The sequence below is a fragment of the Micromys minutus genome, assembly GCF_963924665.1.
Source record: "Micromys minutus genome assembly, chromosome: 8".
In the NCBI taxonomy this organism is placed as follows: domain Eukaryota; kingdom Metazoa; phylum Chordata; class Mammalia; order Rodentia; family Muridae; genus Micromys; species Micromys minutus.
In genome coordinates, this window is record NC_137977.1 from 56384880 (window position 1) to 56406355 (window position 21476).

Consider the following 21476-nt stretch of genomic DNA (forward strand, 5'->3'; position numbering starts at 1 on the left):
AATTTAAAGATCATTATGCTTAATCTACTTACCAAGAAAACTGTTTCCATGTTACATTCTGTCCTACATGTATTTCATGCTTAGGATAACTGTATATATATATATATATATATATATATATATATATATATATATATATATATATATATATATATATATATATATATACAGGAATAGATAGGATGATAGACAGATGATAGATAGATAGATAGATAGATAGATAGATAGATAGATAGATAGATAGATATGCACCAACAGTTAATTATGTGAAAAACAGCCTATGATTTGTAAAGGATTAAAAGAGTTTTATGAGAAGGTTTTGAGGGAGCAATGGGAAGAAGTAACTGATGTACTTCTTTATAATCTTAAAAAACAAAAAATAATTTAAAGTAAATAAAAATATAGCTGGAAATGTATCTATCAAATTATATGTGCAATTATAAATATTAATGATCGTTTAAGATATTTTTTGTGTGTTATATGTGGATGTAGCTATCTTAAATGAATGATTGATTTATAAGTAAGTAAAATATAATATACACAAAAACATTCAGATCCTATGGAAAAATCAACATTTTCTCTCACTCTCTCAATATTTAGCATTTAAAAAACCCACAGATTATAGCACTGTTTGGCGTGTTTACCACCAGAATATGACGTGATCAATATTTATGAGTCTCTCATATTTCCCTTGTTGTATGGTTTACAGTTATTGCTGATCTCAATGCACTGCCATCATTTCAGAATTCATTTCCAATGTCAAAGCCTGCCATAAGCCATATCCACTTGATTAGCACAGGACTGGCTCCTTGTTCTAAGCACATGCAGGAAGAAGGACAAGGTGAATGACAAGCCTTTATTTGTTGAGAAGTCTGCCTACATAGAATTGGATGGCAGACTTATTAGAATGATATGGCAAACTATCCTGAAAATCTCTCCACTAGCAACCATTTTATTTTTCTTTGAAAACACATTGCTAACTGAATTAAAATCTGTAGTTTAAATGGGCTTCAACATTAAAACAGTTTTTTGTTAATTATGTCATTAGAGGGTAGAAGAAGATAGTGAAATTGAGCTTTTACCTTACTCACCCCAACAAGTACTTATTTTGGTCACTAAAACAAAAAAGAAATGAATTCCATAGTCAACATTTATGTATCAATTTATATCCTTCAAGTTCCTTTAAAACATATTCATTGTCTAAGTCTTTTAAGTGCTTGGGGCCAGTGTCTGGGTACATATATCTGCATATATTTGATTAAGACACAGCAGAGGACTATCAGTGTAATTAGCAGGTACCTTCCTCTTTTAAGACTGGATTTCTGATTGACTTGATCTTCTTGTGATATACCAGGGTAACAATAGAGTCAGGGATCAGCTCATTTCTGCCTTTGTCCTGACACCATCATTGGAATGCCAAATGTACACTATCACATATGTTTTTGTTTGTTTATACGTGCATTCTCTCTCTCTCTGTCTCTCTCTCTCTCTCTCTCTCTCTCTCTCTCTCTCTCTCTCTCTCTCTCTCTCTCTCTCTCCTGTGGCTTCTGGGCATCCAAATTTTGGTCTTTATCCTTCTGGGGGAAGTGTTTTACCAACTGAGCAATCTCCTCAGCCCCTACTTTAATTCTTTGGGTCAATTTCTTATTGCAGTTTATAACTGGATCCTTGGAAAGCTTTGGTAATACACCTAGGATGTACCGGCCTTCTCAGTATGTTTCTAATATGAAAGAATTGGAAGGAAGTATGGAAGGATGCCAAATAAGAAAGTAGAGATTACTGCACAAATCTCCCATTTTCAATGACTTGTACAGGGTAAATGACCAAATTATACCAAATTCATATAGCATTTTGGATAATAGTTAACATGAGTGTCCACATTTCTTACATAAACTGGAGACTTGAATAGGATGTGTGGTGAACAAAAAGTTAATCTTCTTTCTATATTTAGCATGGCAAGCAAAATATAGAATTTTAATTATTTGAGTGTATGGCCATGTATGAAGAAAATAATAATTTCAATTAGTAGCTTTTTTTTTTTGAAAAAAAATCAGGTTTGAATATTCTTAGCTAGAATTAATTTTAAGTATTTACAAAATATAAGCGCAGGAATACTGTGCTCTATGGTATCACTACAATGGGAAATTATTTCATAATGCTATGTTGTACTTTTAGTCATTTGAACTCAATGAAATAACTCTGAAGAGGGACATTGCCATTTTAACTAGCAGTTTATTTTGCATGAGAAAGCTGTCTGGTGGGAGGCATGTGAGTTGGTCTTCTAGCTTTCTAACATGCTGTATAGGAATTGTCTTCTTATTCACGTTTCTGAGTTCCTAAAACAGTTTGATCATCAACTAACTACAAAAAAGCATTTACACTGCAGAGTCTTTTCTTGGGAAGAGAGAGAGAGACCGAGAAAAAGAGAGAGAGACAGAGAGACAGAGAGAGACAGAGAGACAAAGAGAGACAGAGAGACAGAGAGAGACAGAGAGAGACAGAGAGACAGACAGACAGAAAGAGAGAGAGAGAGAGAGATTCAACTAAATTTGCCCCCAGCAGCTACTATGATGGAGAATGTATGTCTTCCATTTAGTTACAGGTTCTCCAATATAACTGTGTAAATGTCTTTAAACTGAAAAATATTCTGATAGTTCCAGAATTGTTGTGACTAATTGAACACTTTTCCCATGCTCTGGAAAATGCCTGTGGGTTTATGAGGTGAATCCAACCTTTAGAAATGTACATCCTCATGGCTCACAGTTGGCATACAGTTACATCGGTATTCAAATAGGCATGGTGTCTGTTTAGATCCATAACTGTCTTTCACCTCGATTCATAACACTTCACAGAAGAAAACAGCATAAGTTTCTGATTTTATGTGTTGGTGTTCATGACCAGCAAAATATCTTTGGTAATTCTAAGCTCTATAATATACTATCTTGATAAAATGTTGAAATGCTACATCATTTGTAATAAGTAACCTTTTCCAGGGAACAGATGTAATTGTTAACAGCTCTCGTTTGTCTTAATGCCCAACCAATTTATTTCCTAGACTACAGTGAAACTCCATCTTGAAACTTACATTAGAGAGGAAAAAATAAATCATGCATTAGATAACATGCATTATAAGCATGCAACTCCCACACTATGTTTTTTCTTGTTTGTTTGATTTGAATAGTTTGTTAAATACATTTAAAAATTTAAAAATGTCTTCTATTTGGGATCATCCAGATTCCTCTACAGCATTTTTGTTTTTGGTAGCATATAAGGAGAGTACCTTTTATTCCCATGAACATTTTATTCTTTTCTTATATACTTCCATTAAATACCTCTCAGGTCACACAATTTTCTGTGGTAAGTATATTATTAGTCATGCAATTCTTACTCCATAAGCTACTTCCAATGATATACTCAGGGTACTTTGATGAGACTCTAACCCCAAAGCTAAAATCAAAAGGAATAAATAAAAGGAAACAATACATCATTCATTTGTCACTCTCTCTTCCCTCATTCCCCTGTTCTAGCTCCCAAATGACTATTAACATCTCCAAAACTATCTACATATGAAATTCTTCTTTTAAATTGGATATTATCTCTATTTACATTTCAGATGAAATTATTAATTTTAATATTCATCTTTGCCCAGTTTAGTAGTTGTGGACTCAGAGGTCAGATGAGCAATCATTTCACTATGATCAGCAACCCCAAGAAGAACCTAGATACTGTTTACATATATGCTGCTCTGCCTTTTGAAAATCCAACTAGACCTTTTAGAAGCTCCCAGGGCTAAATCACCAACCAAAGAATACACATGGATGGACCCATGGCTCCAGTAACACATGTATCAGAGGATGGCATTGTTGGGCATCAATAGGAAGAGAGGAACTTCGTCCTGTGAAGGCTGGTTTCCTCAGCGTAGGAAGAATGCCAGGGTGGTGAGATGGGAGTGAATGCCTGAGAGGTGGAGCATCTTCAGAGAATTAGGGGGAGAGGAGAGAAGCAGGAAAGGGGATAATATTTGAAACAAAAATACATAAAGTGTCCAATAAAAAATGCAAACCATTCTAAAAGGTAAAATATTTTATTTTTATGACACCGAAGGCAACCAATGCCAGGTTATTTGCTAACTAGCGTTATTGGATCTATTTTCTCTTTCACTTGGAGAAAAGTGTCTCATAAATACCCTTTACAGCACCCCAACCCTACTCTCAAAATTAATTGAAACAATCAGCAACAACAAAATCATGTCTCTGTCATTCGTTCTGAGAAGAGACTACTAGGCATTTAAAGTGTTGTAAATCCACTACACTGCTGGAATCTATATATGTCACTGTTTTCTTGAGGTAGCTATGTATTCCTTGTATTAATTAAATTCTTAAATGTGGAGGGCTCATCCTTGGTCCATAGAAGCACATAGGATGGGTCTAAATCCTACAGTCTGCCCAATGTACATGTTCCAATGCATTCCAAGCATTTTTATTGAGAGTCTCCTATACTACAATGACTTTTAAAATGCTACTCACTGGATCTTGATGTGGTGATAATCACACATATTTCATCTTTTACAATACACATAGTTTTAACATTTTCCCAAATTTGTTTTCCCTAAAGAAGAATAAATCATTAACTGAATTTAATTTAAGATGATTCTATCACTGCCTTCTCTGAGACACTAATTATTAAAGGGGGAAAAAGAGAAAAACATCAGGTAACTATAGATAAGAGACTGGCAGAACTTCTTGAGGCTTATGTAAATGGACACTGGGCTGAACAGGTTACTGTTTTCGTTTTGGGATGAAGCAGAGGGCTATGGTTGCCAAGATTAATTCCAAGCCACAAGTCTACAGATACACAAAAGCTGAACAGCTGTGCTGTGCCGGGCCACAGTGTGCCTGAAAATGTATGTTGACCATTTATTGTTTAAATGTAAATAGAGAGGGTTGTGTTCTCCGTACTGTGGTCAATCTCACGGTTTAATTTATATTTAGAGCTTGTCTCCTACCATCTGTGCATACAGCCCACACTACATCTCTGAGGAATTAGAGTGCCATTATTTGAGGGCCAGATTCAGTAGCCAGGAAAAAAGCAAGCCATCACTTATGGCGGGGTATGAGGGATTCATAGTAATATTCTTTCATGTTTCATACCATTTCTTTCCAATCTAATGGGAATTGTAAAAGATAGTGCCCCAATGTGTCACTGACAAAACTTCACAAGTAGATCATGAAAAGCTTCACAGGCTGACTTCAGTGAAGAAACAAATTCGATTACTAGTAGTGTCCCAGGCTTCTTACAGACTCTTATACCTAAATGAACCAGGGTTCTATTGAGATGCCAAAACAACACCAAGACCTAGTAAAAGAGGAACTTTCTGGTATACCTACAATTTGGTGTTTATGATCCATTTATAGAGAAAGCAGGACTGTGGAGAATTAAAAGACAGGAACAGCTTTTTCCCCACAGTACCTATTTCTATACCTATTGCTCAGATACGCATGCTTGACATTTAAATTTCAGGCCAATTGACTTACACTATGTTTTAAATTAGTTATTTATTTTTATTTTACATACACTGGTGTTCTCACTGCATGGATATCAGTCTGAGGACATCAGATCCCCTGGAATTGGAGTTATATACAGTTTGTAGCTACAATGTCGCTTCTGGGAATTGAACCTGGGTCCTCAGGAAAAGCAGGAAGAGCTCTTGTCCACTTAGCCCATTTTGTAGCCTTAACTTAGGTATTTTGAAAAAACTTAAACTTGGGTATTTGAAAAAAATAGATCAGGCAAATCAATTCCATAAAATATGAGTATATATAACAAGTAAGCACACATATATTGATACAAAAACTCATACTGTAGCTTTAGCCAAAATACTAAAGTAATAATAAATTTACTGTTTATCCAAAGATGGCTAAGTAGCTCTGTCAAATAGTAATAATATTAATTATTAGTATTATTTGTCAAATAATAATCATATTAATAATCAAAACACTCTATGCTTATTCCCTTGAGTTTATTTTTTTTTTTCATTTCTGCTTAGAGATTTCTTAAAGTCAGAGAGAAAATTGAGATCTTAGAGTGATGGAATAAAGTCTGTTTAGATCAATGTATTTTCTTGAAATTCCACCAACATGGAAAACATGTATCTACTTCAACAGCACTTCTTAAGGTTTTTCAGAGATCTCCTGTTAAGGCATCCTGTTACTAAATATTATCCTCTACCTTAGCTCCTGGCTTAACTTCTCAACTGACTATGTCTCTTTCTATCTGATGGAAGAAAGGACTCACTGGACAGGGCTTAGGAGGGATGCTTTAGTTTTGATTTACCTTTGTTTCATTCAAATGTGTAAATGAGTCTCTTGCTAGTGTTAACTCACTGTACTCCTCCCCACATTGTGAAAAGCACAAGAATATTCATCTAAAAGACTTTTCCTTTTCTCCTATTTGTCATTATTTCTCATCACACACACACACACACACACACACACACACACACACATATACACACACACACACACATATACACACACACATGCACACACATGCACACACACATGGGGGGGAGGAAGGGAGGGAGACTTCTCCTTCCTCAAGGGTATTTCTTGGTATTTCTATTACTGGATTGTTTGAAGAAAGAAAAATTCAATGAAAACAAGAAGAGAGACATATTTCATAACTTCTACCAATCCTCCAGATCTATAGAAGCTGCCTGAGAAGTCCCTGATCATCTGCGCTCAATTCTCTCAACTTACACGGATGGAACGATGCATTTAGATTTTTATATATGCACAAAAATCTAAACTTACACATACTGCCTTTTTTATATTTACACAGGATATTTGAACAAAAGCCAGTCACATAATAGACAGACAATAATCATGTTTTAATTACCTCCTGAAACCATGGGCAATAATATTCACACAGTTCTGATTTCATTTGATATACATGATAGATAGTGGAATAAGATAGACAGATTTAATATAAAATTCCTTAGAGGAAGTATATCATAAACACACACATGTATACCTTGATCATATGAATAACTTCATCTTTACTTTGAGCCACACAGAAACTATGTGGCTGTTACAAGCAAGCCATACATAATTTCCACTCTGAGTTCCATAGCTCCCATGTCTTACCGGGCTTGGGGACGATCAGTTGGGCACTACTTTGGGCATTGCCAGCCTCATTTTCAGCCACACATTGATAAAAGCCTTCATCTGACTTCACCACTCCAAGTATTCGTAAGTTGCTCCCTCCCTATGGGATGAGGGAAGGAAAACCAGATGACATTATTTTGTAAAAGGGGTAAAGACCTCAACATAACAAAATACATACGGAACACAGAAAAGTTAAGAATAATCATGAGTCTAGCCAATATGCTCCACGCTTTCTGGAAAATATTCCACATCCCTCTCTTTATTTCTGAATCCTTGGCAGGATTTTGCATAATCCTTTAAAGAAAGCATAGTATGGTAACTAGACATCTTCCTGAATGTTTAAATGTTAAATTTAAAAGTTTCTGTATCAAGAATGCAAGAAATCCACATCAGTATCTCAAAAATATGATTCCTTCACTTTATGAAGGAAGGTAAACCTGGGAGATGAGTAGACAAACAAGGATGAATGAAGAAAAACTCTGCCTCATTTCAAATTCTAAAGAAAAACCTACTCAGGTTAAATAAGTTTTTGAAGCAGAGTGTGTGAGGATCCTTTAAAATAGCAATTTCTTTGGTATAATCATTGGGGTGCTAGAAGTCGAGCCTATGATAGATTTTTATGCCCATTTTGGTTTTGTACATAGTGAAGAAATTTCACCTTCAGCAGTTCCTTGTGGAAACACAGTCAAGTTAACTCCTTTTGTGTCTAATTTAAACTACAATCTGTTTCAAGGATGGATGATAAAATGATCTGGAGATAGTATTTAATTATACAAACTCAGTTTATCTTCAATATTAGTGCAAGAATTAGTTCAGTAAGTGAGACATGTTAAATCACTTCCCCTAAAGTCATTAAGAGATAAATATTACCTCACAGGGAATTCTTAATTGTTTTTACTGTCTTGTAGTCAATTTTCAACTGATGTAAAATTCTTAGATAAAGCTTGGTAACTTCTAATTAATAATTCTCCTCTAAGTTACTGTCTGAGCACAGCATTACATGTGTAAAAGCACAGTGACTCTCAGATTTCTGTAACTACTCAGGAAATATTTTTGAGCACATTTTGATGTGAATAGGCCATATACCATACATTTTCTTCCACCTAAAGAAAAGAAGCATTTGAATAGCTCAGCTGTAATGAGTCATGCTGTGAGAATGATTATTCAAACTGTAGGGGAAAAAAATAAATGTTGCATTTTATCATGTGTCCTTAAGGGCACTCAACAATTTCCTTTTCATGCAAGTAGCATATATTTTAGGCACATGCACCACTTTTGAGCAGCCCAATGGCAGGTCATTTTTTAATTCAGTGGTAGTGGAAAGAGCATTGCACTTAAAATAATGGATTGGTGTGGCATTCAAAAGTTAAGTGGTGCTCTCTCTTACTCTTACCCCACCAATTAAACAAATGAAAGTAAAAGCAAAAAATGGAAAACAGAGACAGCAATGATAAAGGTGTGGTGTGCAGATTTATCCTTGGGACATATAGTGAGACGTATGCAGACAGCTAGGAGACTATGGGCATTACTAAAGCTGTTTGATTGTGGAAGAGTCATTTACCAACAAAGGCACATAATGCCACAGGGGGATCCTGTGGTGGCCTCTCCCAGTGACTATGCTCTAGCTCCAACTGCCTGGGAGACTTGGCTCTGTTATGGCTTTTCTTTGACAGGGTCACATTTGTTACAAACACAAAAGCTCCAAAGGCCATCTATTGTAGTCACACAGCTCCTTTCATAGTTAAAAAGTGGATTTTGTATCTTCTATGCTCATATGCCTGAAATCAGAACCTCTGAGATGAGTCTAAACCTGACAGTAAGTTTTCATAGTGCTTTTTTAAAGTGCCAAATGTTTCTTCTTGTAATGGACAAATCTGTAATCCTATGTTCTCCCCCAAGGATGTGAACTAGAATTTGGTGGGGTGGGCTATAAGAAATGTAGCTCACAGTCCCTTTTGGTTCTAACATGGGAAGCTGAGTTACAAAACAATACAGACTGTATAGCTCCTCATTTAGAGCCAAGACCACAGTTACAACTTCTGTCATCTCTTCTCCATAGGGCCATGGAGCTCCACCTGGGAAAGCAATTATGGAAGCAGTAGTGTAGCTGTCTGCAGTAGGACAGTCATACTGATAACAAGTGTATCTTACTGAAATGGTAGACGCTGAACAAATAAACTAATCCTAGATCCCTGCATTCTGAGTTTGTAAATTCTAACTCAAAAAGTGACAATGAGAATACTTCGTCTCAAACTCTTTGCCTTCTCTTCTCCCTCCTTTGGCACCATTTTTCCCTTTCTTCCTATTTCCTTCCTTTATTATTTCCTTCCTTGAATTTCCTTCCTTCTTTCCTTCTCTTCTTCTTTCTTTCTCTCCACTTTGTAAAAATCAAACATGCCTAGAATCTCATGTTTACAAATTTTTATTTGCTTTTTTTAAAGCAATTCTTATATCAGAAACTGATATGTTTGGTATCCACTCACAATTTCTGGATCCTCCAGAGACCTTGGGTACTCCTCCAGCTTCCATTTTACGAAAAAAAAGCAAAATTAGTGGAAGAATGAAAATATTGACTCAGATTGCAAAACTAATATGAAAAGAACATAATTACCACTATCTGAAAATAATCACTAGGAATCACCACATCTCCATTCTTCATCCAGTTCACAGTGGGAACAGGCTTCCCTGAAACTGCACATTCAAACTCAATATCCATGCTTTCGTAGGCATAGAGGTTGGAAGGGTGATTTAAAAACCATGGTGGAACTGCAAAGACAGAAAACAGTAAATGAGTGTGCTGAGGTGTCCCTCAAGTAAAGACAAAGCTCTGTAATCAGTGTCACTTACCAGTCGTTAGTTTATTAAACAAGAATTAATTGAGGAAACACTTCTCTGAAACCCAATGCAAGTAACACTGTTTTACCACAGGAAAGAAGTAAACAAGTTTCTGAGGAAAATATATGCAGTTTATATTTTTAAGAACAAAATACTTTATTTGATCTATGGATAGACAAGTAGATAATGCTTAGGTAGCTGTACATTATGAAAAATACAGTAAGTTTGCATGTACAAAACAATTCAAGTAATGAGATTCCAGAGATATATAACAATAGACTCCATTATGATTTAGTAATAGAGTCTATTTAGAGAAGAAAACCTGTAATGGTTCATATTGTTTTAGCTACTACCCACCATACTATATAATTACATTATTATATGATTATTTCCTGCGTATGGTATGCCATCAATTAATCTATCTAACTTCTTAATTACCAAGATAATAGTTGTTACACAATGGTAATTGGTTTCTGAAAGGAATCTAAAATATGACACATATTAGGTAATGATATTAGCTCAGTTCCTCAAAACCAGGAGGAAAAGTAGTGGGTATAATTTACCCTAGCAACAGAAAACCTTAAGATGAAATATGACTCGATTATATAGTCTGAGAAGAAAGATAAAAATCAGTGAAGTATCAGCTATAAGCTTGGTTTATATAAAGAACATGCACCTTTTGTATCAGTTTTCCAAGACAGTCTTTGTTTTGATAATTTTTTACTATATTCAGAGTGCAGTAAGTCCATTTGAGTAACTACACATTTCTCTCCTTCACACCAGGATTACCAGGCTTTCCCTGGACAGCACAATAAATATTCACGTTGTCTTTGTTTCTCACCAAGAACTATGGCAACAGGCAGAGAATATAAACACCATGGTTTCATCTTTGTTTCTTCCTTCATTTTTTTCTCAGTCTTTCTTAGAGTCTTGATTTGTAGCTAAACATTTGAACCTCCAGGACTAAACTCTTTTTAATTTCTTTAATCCTTCACTGGGGCAATTGATTTAGATGACTGGACTCAGAATCATGAATATTCATGCTCTAAAGTCATGAAAAGAAATGTCTCAGAGCTGTTCTAAACACTGTATACAGGGCTAATTTATGTATTTAATATTGATAATATTATTAGCATAATGATGATTTTCTTCAAATTCCTTTGCCAAGTTCACTGACAATGTACCAAAGACATCTGAAATATTTATTGAGTGCCTCTGAGGACATATATATGAGTTGAATCTTTACAACTCTGTCCTCAGTTTTAGATATTTGCATCCAGTAATTATTTACTAGGCAACAGGCAGTATTTCTTGGAAAAAAAACAAAGTAGGATTTATTAGTTCACTCTCTTTATATTTAGCAGTTTCACCGTAGTTCTCTGAGGCATGATGTATTATAATCGTTTTAAAACAAAAAAATGTTACACTACAAAGTATTTACATAACTTTCCTCAAGATTACAATCCTTGTAAATTAAGAGCTTGGCAGTCTGCTGCTCAGCCCACATTCATTACTATGTTGCTGTAACTGCCTCCCCCCCTCTCCCTCCCCCTCTCCCATTTCTCTCTTTTTGCTGCCTGTCTGCCAGTCCAGAGGTTGAGCTCTCAGGTCCTTCCCATCACTATGTGTACCTGTGCAATACCATGATTTCCACCATGACAGTAATGGACTAATTAAATATATTTTTTTATGAAAGTTGCTGTGATCATGGTGTCCCTATACAATAAAACACTAAGACAAAAACCAACCTTCTAACTTGCTATTTGATATACAAATACAATACAATATACAGATAATGTATTGATTTTAGCTGTGTAACCAGACTAATCCTACTTTTCATAATTTTTATGAGCCCAGTGTCACTCAGAGATACATCATTACCATAAAAAATTTAATAAGATGCTTTTCATATAGGTTCTGGCGTGCCTAGCACTGCACCTAAGAGAACTCCTGAGATATATCCCCCTGTCATATCAGCCTAGTGTGCATAACCCCACAATATTACATGTAATATTGCAGAGTAAGCAAGTTAGATTACAAAAGCAGAAAGAAGAGCTGGTCTAATGACCTACTGTTTTGGTAGAACAGCAAATTTTACAAGATCAGTTTAAGAATAGTTTCCAATGTCTTGAGAAAAAAGGGAAATTGGGTTGCTAGGGTACAGCTCATGCTAAATAAGGTCTTACGTGTTTTCTTGTAAGAAGCCTTTGCTTTGTTTTGTTTTTGTTTTCTTATTTTCTGTTTTGTTTTCCTTTTTGGTCTCTCATATATAGCAGTCTAAACTTAAATGTAATATTAACTGTCATATTATCAAATTATTGTGTGGAAAAATTTAATATTTACAATAGTATAGTCTTTGTTTTTGTTTTATAGACAGAAAGAGAGACTAAGATACATGTACCACAATGTTCATAGCAGCCTTATTTATAATAGCCAGAAGCTGTAAAGAACCCAGTTGCCCTTCAGTAGATGAATGGATACAACAACTGTGGTATATTTACACAATGGAGTACTACTCAGCTATCAGAAACAATGACTTTATGAAATTCTTAAGAAAATGGATGCATCTAGAGAATATCATCCTGAGTGAGATAACCCACTCACAAAAGAACAGACATAATATGCAGTCACTGATAATTGGATACTAACCCCAGAAAACTCTGAACACCCCAGAAACAACTCATAGACTATATGAAGTTCAAGAAAAGAAAAAAAAAAAAGAAAATGGAAAAACCATTATGCTTAATCTTTACAAACCTAGAATACTTTGACTAATTCCAGGTTACATCTTGTTTTACATATACTTTATGCTCATTGTAACTAGTAAGATCTTAAGGCACACTATCAAACCTTTTAAAAAAACCAAGCACTGACAAAAATGTTTTCATATACAAAAATGCTTAAAATCTGTACATTTATCTTTGCTTTTTTAAAGTAAAGTTGTTCAATTAAAAAGAAAAAGAAAAAGAGTTCAGGGTGAACATTACTTTTCTCCAGGTAAGGATTAACTTCTGCCTAGTCACAGATCACTGCCTAGATTGTACTCCTCAGAGAGGAAAAGGTATTCCTTCTATTAGAGGCAACTTGCATCCCAGTTGTGTGTGTGGTTTTGTCTTTTTCTAACTCACTTATTATTCCAGTCTGTGTCAAGTATTGATAAACAACTGTTCACAGAGTAATCTTTTATATGTATTGGTATCTGTAGCCAGATGACGGTTCTTGAGTGAAAATCCCTGAGCACATGGCTGGTTCAGAGACATGGAATGATACAATGACAGTATCCAGCAAGATATTCATTTTAATATTTGACTTCTTTGGGTAAAATGAGGCTCAAGAGTGGGAATATCCCCATTTGTAGCAAGGTTTTGATTTTATAGGGTCTTTATGTTTTCAAGGTATCTTAAAGATTTTGAAAAATATTATAACCAAGAAGAATGCTGATCTAAATCCACTGTCATAAACAAGATACAGAAAAAATATAACTCAATTCTTGAGTGACTTTTTATTGCCAATAAAGCTTAATATATGACAAATTCCTTCAGATGCCTGCCAGCATAGGTTGGGCAGCACGGGTAAAACTTACCTTTGGGTGTGTTTTCTCTAAATGTATTTGAGTTCCTTTATACTATCTCTGTGGTGTTCACGCACATTCATACAATAATCTGCTTCTGTCATTTGAGGTCCAAAGTCCTCGAGAACAACCAATCTAGTGGCATGAATTTCATCAATGCCATGGTTGTCCCAAACATATATTTCATGTTTTCTTTTACTCCTTGATCTGCACTCAGGGCTTTATTACATTTAAATAAGTTACTGTTTTGTCTTTATTAATATGTTTTAAACTTGACACAATGGTATCACTCTTCCCATTTTCTTAGGTCTGGAACAAACAATATTTTACAGCATACTTTATTACACAAAATTAATGTTTCCAGTGTTATTTGGAGTTGAAGAAATTATATACATTTGAAAGATTTGTCAGATTGTTGAAATGACAAAAAAAGACTTTTAAAACAGTAAGGAAATATAATTACATTTTTTCCTGCATTCTTCAACATCTTCCATGTCTACTCTCCCACCCAACCACATAATTGATAACTGTTTTTGATTTATGTTTTTTTTTCAAATTATGGCCTCTTAATGCCTTTTTGTAATTCTGATGGTATAAATGAACAGAAGGCAGTACAAATCACACCAGTGAATGCCTACCATGAATCATAAAATACAGGGATTTTTTGCTAGAAAAAAACTATGCATTATCGTTCACTAACTCTTATTTCTCCCTAAGAATAATGGTCATTTGGTATTGGATAACCAACTGGTGTGCTCTTCCTCGGGACAGGCTATTATTCCTTCTGATAGCATTTGGTCTTTACTTCATTCAAAAATTGCCTATAAGTAATATTTTACAGAATAAGGAAGTTGTATTTAAGAATATAATATTATTCTTAAAAATATATCTATATATTTGCATATAATAAATATTAATATAAGAATAGGCCATGAATTTGAAAGAGATCAGAGGGAAAAATTGGAGAGTTTGAAGGAGGAATGATAATGGAGGATATCTTATAATTGTATTAGAGTTTTTTTAAAGGACCTAGGAAACTAGGAATATGCAAAATAAAATAAAATCTGAATGGTAAAAAGGTAAAAGCCCAGTGGGTCTTCAGAGAGAGCACTTTGGACTTTACTTACTCCTTTAGTTTTAGAACAATGGCAGCAGTTCTTTCTGAAATGGAAACATCTAAAGAAACTAACCACTCTGTGCCTGGATGTCCCCACTGTGTCTCTAGCACAGAAAATATTATCCATGCCCAAAGCAAATGTTAAGAAGCAAACCACCTGTACTAAATGAGAGGTTAGCCATACTGTAGTGTAGAAGATAAAACACACACTTAAACAGATTCCTTCCCCTAGACCCAATTTTGATAAAAGACTGTCCTATTCAACAAAGAGAAAATGCTTTTTCTTTCAAATTTGTTTTCTTTTCTTTAACCCTGTGCCAACTTTGAGTCCAAGAAACTTTTATTCAAGAAACAAAATTTAATTCTTTTTTTATTTATTTAGTAACGATTGTGAAGGGTACCTTTTCCCTAATTTCTTTCTCCACATGTTTGTCCTTTGAGTATAGGAAGGCTACTGATTTGTTTGAGTTAATTTTGTATCCGGCCACTTTGCTGAACTTGTTTATCAGCTGTAGGAGTTCTCTGGTGGAATTTTTGGGGTCACTCAAGTACACTATCATGTCATCGGCAAAGAGTGATGTTTTTATCTCTTCCTTTCCGATTTGTATCCCTTTGATCTCCTTTTGCTGTCTAATTGCTCCAGCCAGGACTTCCAGTACTATGTTGAATAGGTAGGGAGAGAGTGGGCAGCCTTGTCGAGTCCCTGATTTTAGTGGGATTGCTTCAAGTTTCTCGCCATTAAGTTTGATGTTGGCTGTTGGTTTGCTGTATATTGCTTTTATTATGTTTAAATATGGGCCTTGGATTCCTGTTCTTTCCAGGACTTTTAACATGAAGGGGTGTTGGATTTTGTCGAATGCTTTCTCGGCGTCTAGTGAGATGACCATGTGATTTTGGTCTTTAAGTTTGTTTATATGGTGGATTACATTGATGGATTTCCTTATGTTAAACCATCCCTGCATCCCAGGGATGAAGCCTACTTGGTCATGATGAATGATGGTTTTGATGTGTTCTTGGATTCGGTTTGCAAGGATTTTGTTGAGTATTTTTGCATCAATGTTCATAAGTGAGATTGGTCTGAACTTCTCTTTCCTTGTAGGGTCTTTGTGTGGCTTAGGTACGAGGGTTATTGTAGCCTCAAAAAATGAGTTGGGTAATATTCCATCTGATTCTATCTTTTGGAATAGTTTGGCGAATATTGGTGTTATATCCCCAATAAATGTCTGATAAAATTCTGCACTGAACCCGTCTGGACCTGGGCTTGTTTTGGTTGGGAGGCTGTTGATGACTTCTTCTATTTCTTTAGGTGTTATAGGGTTATTTAGATGGTTTACTTGGTCCTGGTTAAACTTTGGGACCTTGTATCTGTCTAGGAATTTGTCCATTTCCTCCAGATTTTCCAATTTTGTGGAGTATAAGTTTTTGTAGTAGGATCTGACGATTTCTTGAATTTCCTTAGTTTCAGTTGTTATGTCCCCACTTTCCTTTCTGATTTTGTTAATTTGGATACTCTCTCTTTGCCCTTTGGTTAGTCTGGCTAGGGGTTTATCAATCTTGTTGATTTTCTCAAAGAACCAACTCTTTGTTTTGTTGATTTTTTCAATGGTTTTTTTTTGTTTCTATTTGGTCTATTTCTGCCCTAATTTTGATTATTTCTTGCCGTCTACTCTTTTTGGGTATATCTGCTTCCTTTTGTTCTAGGGCTTTTAGCTGTGCTGTCAGGTTGCTGATGTGAGCTCTCTCCAGTTTCTTCTTGGAAGCACTTAGGGAAATGAGTTTTCCTCTCAATACTGCTTTCATTGCATCCCATATGTTTGGGTATGTTGTGTTATCATTTTCGTTGAATTCTAGAAAGTCCTTAATTTCTTTCTTTATTTCTTCTTTGACCCTGCTATCCTTTAACAGAGCGTTGTTTAGTTTCCATGTGTATGTGGGCATTTTGTTGTCTTTGTTGTTGTTAAAGACCAGCCGTAGACCATGGTGATCTGAGAGGATGCATGGGAGTATTTCAATCTTCTTATATCAATGAAGGCTCGTTCTGTGTCCAATTATGTGGTCAATTTTCGTAACAAGCTTCCACATGACTCCTTCCATCTAGGCCTGGACTTGTGTGATGACACATTTGAAATCTGTTTTAAATTTCTCTCTAATTTTGTTCATTATCACATCTTCATCAGTCTCCATTTTTAGGACCAGTTGTTGAGCCCTGCATCTTATTCTTCATTTGTGTTTCTCACAGACCTACTTATATCCTCTCAAGACAATCTGGGCTGGGATAAGTTCCTCATGTAAATGGTAGAAATCTGATGTCCTGGATATTAAAACATAGAATTTTTGTTGCAATCAATTTTAATTGGAGTTTTTGCAAGATTTTGAAAACAGTTTTTCACTCTGTATTTTAGTCTCAATATTTGTCATTTACATTTTTTAGTACACTCCTACAGCATATATATATATGCATATATATATAAATGTGTGTTTTTGTGTGTGTGTTTGTATGTATGTATGTATGTATAATATATATTATACATTACCATATGGTTGTAAATTTGCTAATGTACACTGCTATATATGTGTATATATGTATGTGTGTGTGTGTGTGTGTGTGTGTGTATACATACATATATACACTAACTAGAATATATATTATTTTCTGGCTACAGATGAATAACACCCATAAGCCCGGTAAGAAAAGCATCTATAGAATAAGGAATTGTTTTTCTTCTACAATCCACATGAGTTATGACAGCCGGGTCAGTGTACAAGCATAACCGCTGGAGTTGCCAAAGTCAGTGTTTCAATCAGTAAAAGGAAAGGGAAGTTCAGATCCTTTGAATTTCATTTCTACTTCCTATTAGCAATAGTTATTGTGAACACAATCCGTAAAGAAATTCTTCCTTCTATATACCATAGCTTCCCTGTGTGGAGATGAACAACATCTGATCCTCAACCTTTACTTCAAAGTCCTTCATTCATTCTAGGAAATGATTTCAGATCTTTCTACACAATTTTCGTTATCCAGACAAATAATCCCAGTTAGCGCCTTTCCCCACTTGTCAGTTTCTTCTGTAATCAGGGTTGCTTTTCTCTAAGTCTCCACTGAACTTTTCATTTCTCTTTTCAGTTGTGAGAGCTATAAGGAAATTGGAAGTGTGATTCCACAAGGCTCAAGACTGTGATGAAAATGATAGGCACCCTGCCCCAAGACCCTCATTCTATATGCACAGTGCTGTTGAAACCACCCCTTTGTTAACACTGAGGGATGAGAATTTATTCACTAGTGCAGATCCTGCAACTCATGAACAATTATGTTTGTGAATGTGTATGTAAACACACACATATAAATATATTAGTATATGGAAAAATGAGAAACATTTTCATCTCTGAAATTTTGCTTGCACTGTGAAGGAAATGAAAGCAAACACATATGCAAGCAACACACACACATACATATATATATGAAATATCTATACAACCAAAAATAAAAAATAGCTAGAACAAATTTTTGTTACTAAGACTACAAACATAAATTAAACATCAATTATTTTTTCTTAATCGGATATAATATAGTCTGTTCTCTTGGTATTTGAAGGTAGAAAAATGTAGAGAGTTCAGATATTTGAGGAAAACTTCATGAGTGAAAACCATGTTTGCCTATCTTACACTGAACATTAAAGAGGTGGATATATTATAACAGAGTTTCCCTAATTTCGCATTATCTTGTGAGGAAATCTTTGAGTACACTCAACTGAGTTGCAATACTGAATCTACTTCCCTGACCAATAACATAGTAAGTTGCACAGAATTATCTACTCACCACCTTTAAGCATGAGCTCTTATAAAACCTATGGAAAGGCTACACTTTCCCCTTTCTCATTGAGAAGGCTCTATGGTTGTTAAGGAACCATAAAGTACTCTTGAGTTACTAGTTGTTCTAGTATTCAGTTGTTTTGGTTTCTGGAAAATAAAACAATGACAAAAGTAGCTTGGAAAAATGTATGTTTTAGGTTTCTGGTTCAACCATTATTAAGATGCGTCAACGCTGAAGGGCTCGCAACCGCATGGGAAGAACAACATCATAAACAGCCAAGGTGCTGAGGTGGAGAGAGTGATTGGGAGAGGGAGCACCTTCTTGGAAGCAAGTTGAGGGGGAGGAGGGAAGAAGTGGGGGGGGGTATAATATTTGAAAGTTAAGTACAGAAAATATCCAATAAAATTGAAAGAAATAGAAGCATCAAAGCAATGACGTGGAGGCATGAAGTCTGATCATAACTGAAACATAAAATCACAGAGCAACACTGCCAACTGGTTTGCTTCCCTTGGCTTGCTTGGCTGTCATTCTTACACAGCCCTGGCCCATCGGGGAATGCCAATGTCACAGTAGACTATGTCCTACCACACCAATCCACAATCAAAAATGTGCTCACAACTATGACTTTTTAAACATTTTTTTCTTGGATATTTTCTTTACGTACAGTTCAAATATTGTCCCCTTTCTTAGTTTTCCCTCTGGAATCCTCCTATGCCAACCCTCCTCTCCCTGCCTCTATGAAAGTGTTTTCCCTACCCACCCACTCGTCCCCATCTCCCTTCCCAGGCATTACCCTACACTGGGGTATTGAGCCTTCACATAACCAAGGGTCTCTCATCTCCTTGCTGCTTGATAAGGCAACTCTCTGCTACATATGCAGCTGGAGCCATAAGTCGGTCGTTTATTCTCTGGGAGCTCTGCAGGTTCTGGTTGGTTGATATTATTGTTCTTACTGTGGGGTTGAAAACACCTTCAGCTCCTTCAGTCCTTTTTCTAACTCCTCCATTGGGGACCCTGTTATCAGTCCATTGGTTGGTTGAAAGCATCCTACTCTATATCTTTCAGGCTCTGGCAGTGACTCTCAGGAGACAGCTTTATCAGGATCCTGTCAGCAAGCATTTCTTGGCATCCAGAATATTGTCTAGGTTTGGTGACTGAATATCTGATGGAACCCCCAAGTGGGTCAGTGAAGCTAACTCTTAAAATTGAGGTTCCTGTTTTTGAGGTATGCATATTTGTGTTGAACTGACAAAATCATCCAGCACAGAATAATAGAGTTTATTGGAATCTTTTCTACAACTTCCTCTCCAAAAATAGATGTAGGAGATAAAACCAACCAATGGATTGAATGTTCTATAAGAGTCTCATGCAGCTTCATCTAAACCCAGTGTCCTATACATTTTCATTATGTACAAGTTTAAAACCTAAAGCATCCTGCCTCAAAATGGAACTTAAAGTATCTGTGGAAGGTTGGTAGTTACATTTCAAGGTAACCTTTAATATTTTGGAGCAAGTACAATATTTATATAGTACTACTTAGATGATTAAATTTTAAGATATGAATATATATATATATATATATATATATATATATATATATATGACGAAGAGAAACATACAATGTAATGAATAAATAAAGGACACACCACAGGATAGAAAGACGTTTTTCAAGTTGCTTCACACAATAGAGTCCCTTAATATGTAAAGAGATTAAATGAAAATTGAGGTCAAAAATTAGATGTCAAATTGAGAGGCTGAAATCAAATGGGAGAAAGCAAAAAGAAAAAAAAAACTCATCATTTTAAAACCAATATATAAATCACAAGGCATAAAAGCAACAACAGATGCAGCAGAAAATCAAATTACCAAGAGACGGGAAGCCTGAAATAGTCACAGCAAATGTCAGTGGAAAAGGCAAAGCACAGAAGTAGTGAAGACCAAAGCTGTGCTGAGGCACACAGGCTAAGAAGATGCTTCTTTAATACAACTGCAACTCATGATAACATGAGTGCAGAGATGGAGAATCCGATAACTTTGGGGAATGTCCCTCAGAAAAAAATGTGAATTTGCAAATTGAAATTCTACCTCATGTTTCTGGGAAATGGAATATATAATTAGACATGACAAGATATGAGGTAGATCTAATTTAAACCATTCAACCCGAAGGGTATAGAATTACTTCAACGTCCAGAAATAAGACACCTACACAGTGGGCAAAGGCAAGACAGAACTCCCACTGTCCTCACTGACAATAAGCAATGGAACAATGGTATTCTATTGCACGACAGTTGATTATTTATTTATAAAGCCACATTCCCAGTGATGAGAGTGATGACAGAACACAGCACCTTGTACATTGTAGAACAACAAAGAAACCCAGGCAATTAGGAGTACTATCAAACTGGAGAGCCCTTTGCCGTGGAGAAGAACTCTTGACTTGCAACATGTTTACAGAGAGAAATAATAAACATCAGAATGGAAGTAATGAGGGTTGAAGAAAATGACATCAGTGTGCACCTAAACACTGTGGAGCTGACACTTTACCAACAGCTCGACCTGAGGAAATGATTGTGACTACAGTTGACGATCTCTGCCACCAGCAGCCTCTTCTCCCTCAGCATGGAGCTCTGTTATGCCTCTGACTCCTGAACTTGAAAGGACTACAATGCAGAGGATACTGCTGTAAATGTCTTCCTAGTCATTCACTCAAATGTTTGTTAAATTACACAGAAGGATGTGTAAAATCTAAGATTTGGGGAATTAAATTCATATGGAGTTTTCAAAAGCAGTAGAGTGACTTTATGAAATAATTTGTATATTGGTGCAATAGTGTGTGTGGTTGTTGTGTCAAAGCATGTATGTTTTGGTATAGTGTGTGGTTGTTGGTGTTGGTGTGTAGTTCTGTGTGTGTGTGTGTATCTTGTGTGTATCTGTGTGAGTTTCTCTGTACTTTTGATTACACTTGAAATAAGAAGA

At 35.6% G+C, this 21476-nt stretch overlaps 1 protein-coding gene across 1 annotated transcript in view; it reads right to left on the minus strand.

Moving 5' to 3' along the window:
• DCC (DCC netrin 1 receptor) overlaps positions 1-21476 on the minus strand; it is a gene marked incomplete at both ends in the record, with an annotated part of 1062613 nt that overhangs the window by 400838 nt on the left and 640299 nt on the right. The window contains 2 exons of the mRNA XM_080920225.1: positions 7146-7266; positions 9778-9932. Of these exons, the coding sequence (XP_080776351.1) occupies positions 7146-7266; positions 9778-9932 (276 nt within the window). The remainder of the gene's footprint in view (positions 1-7145; positions 7267-9777; positions 9933-21476) is intronic.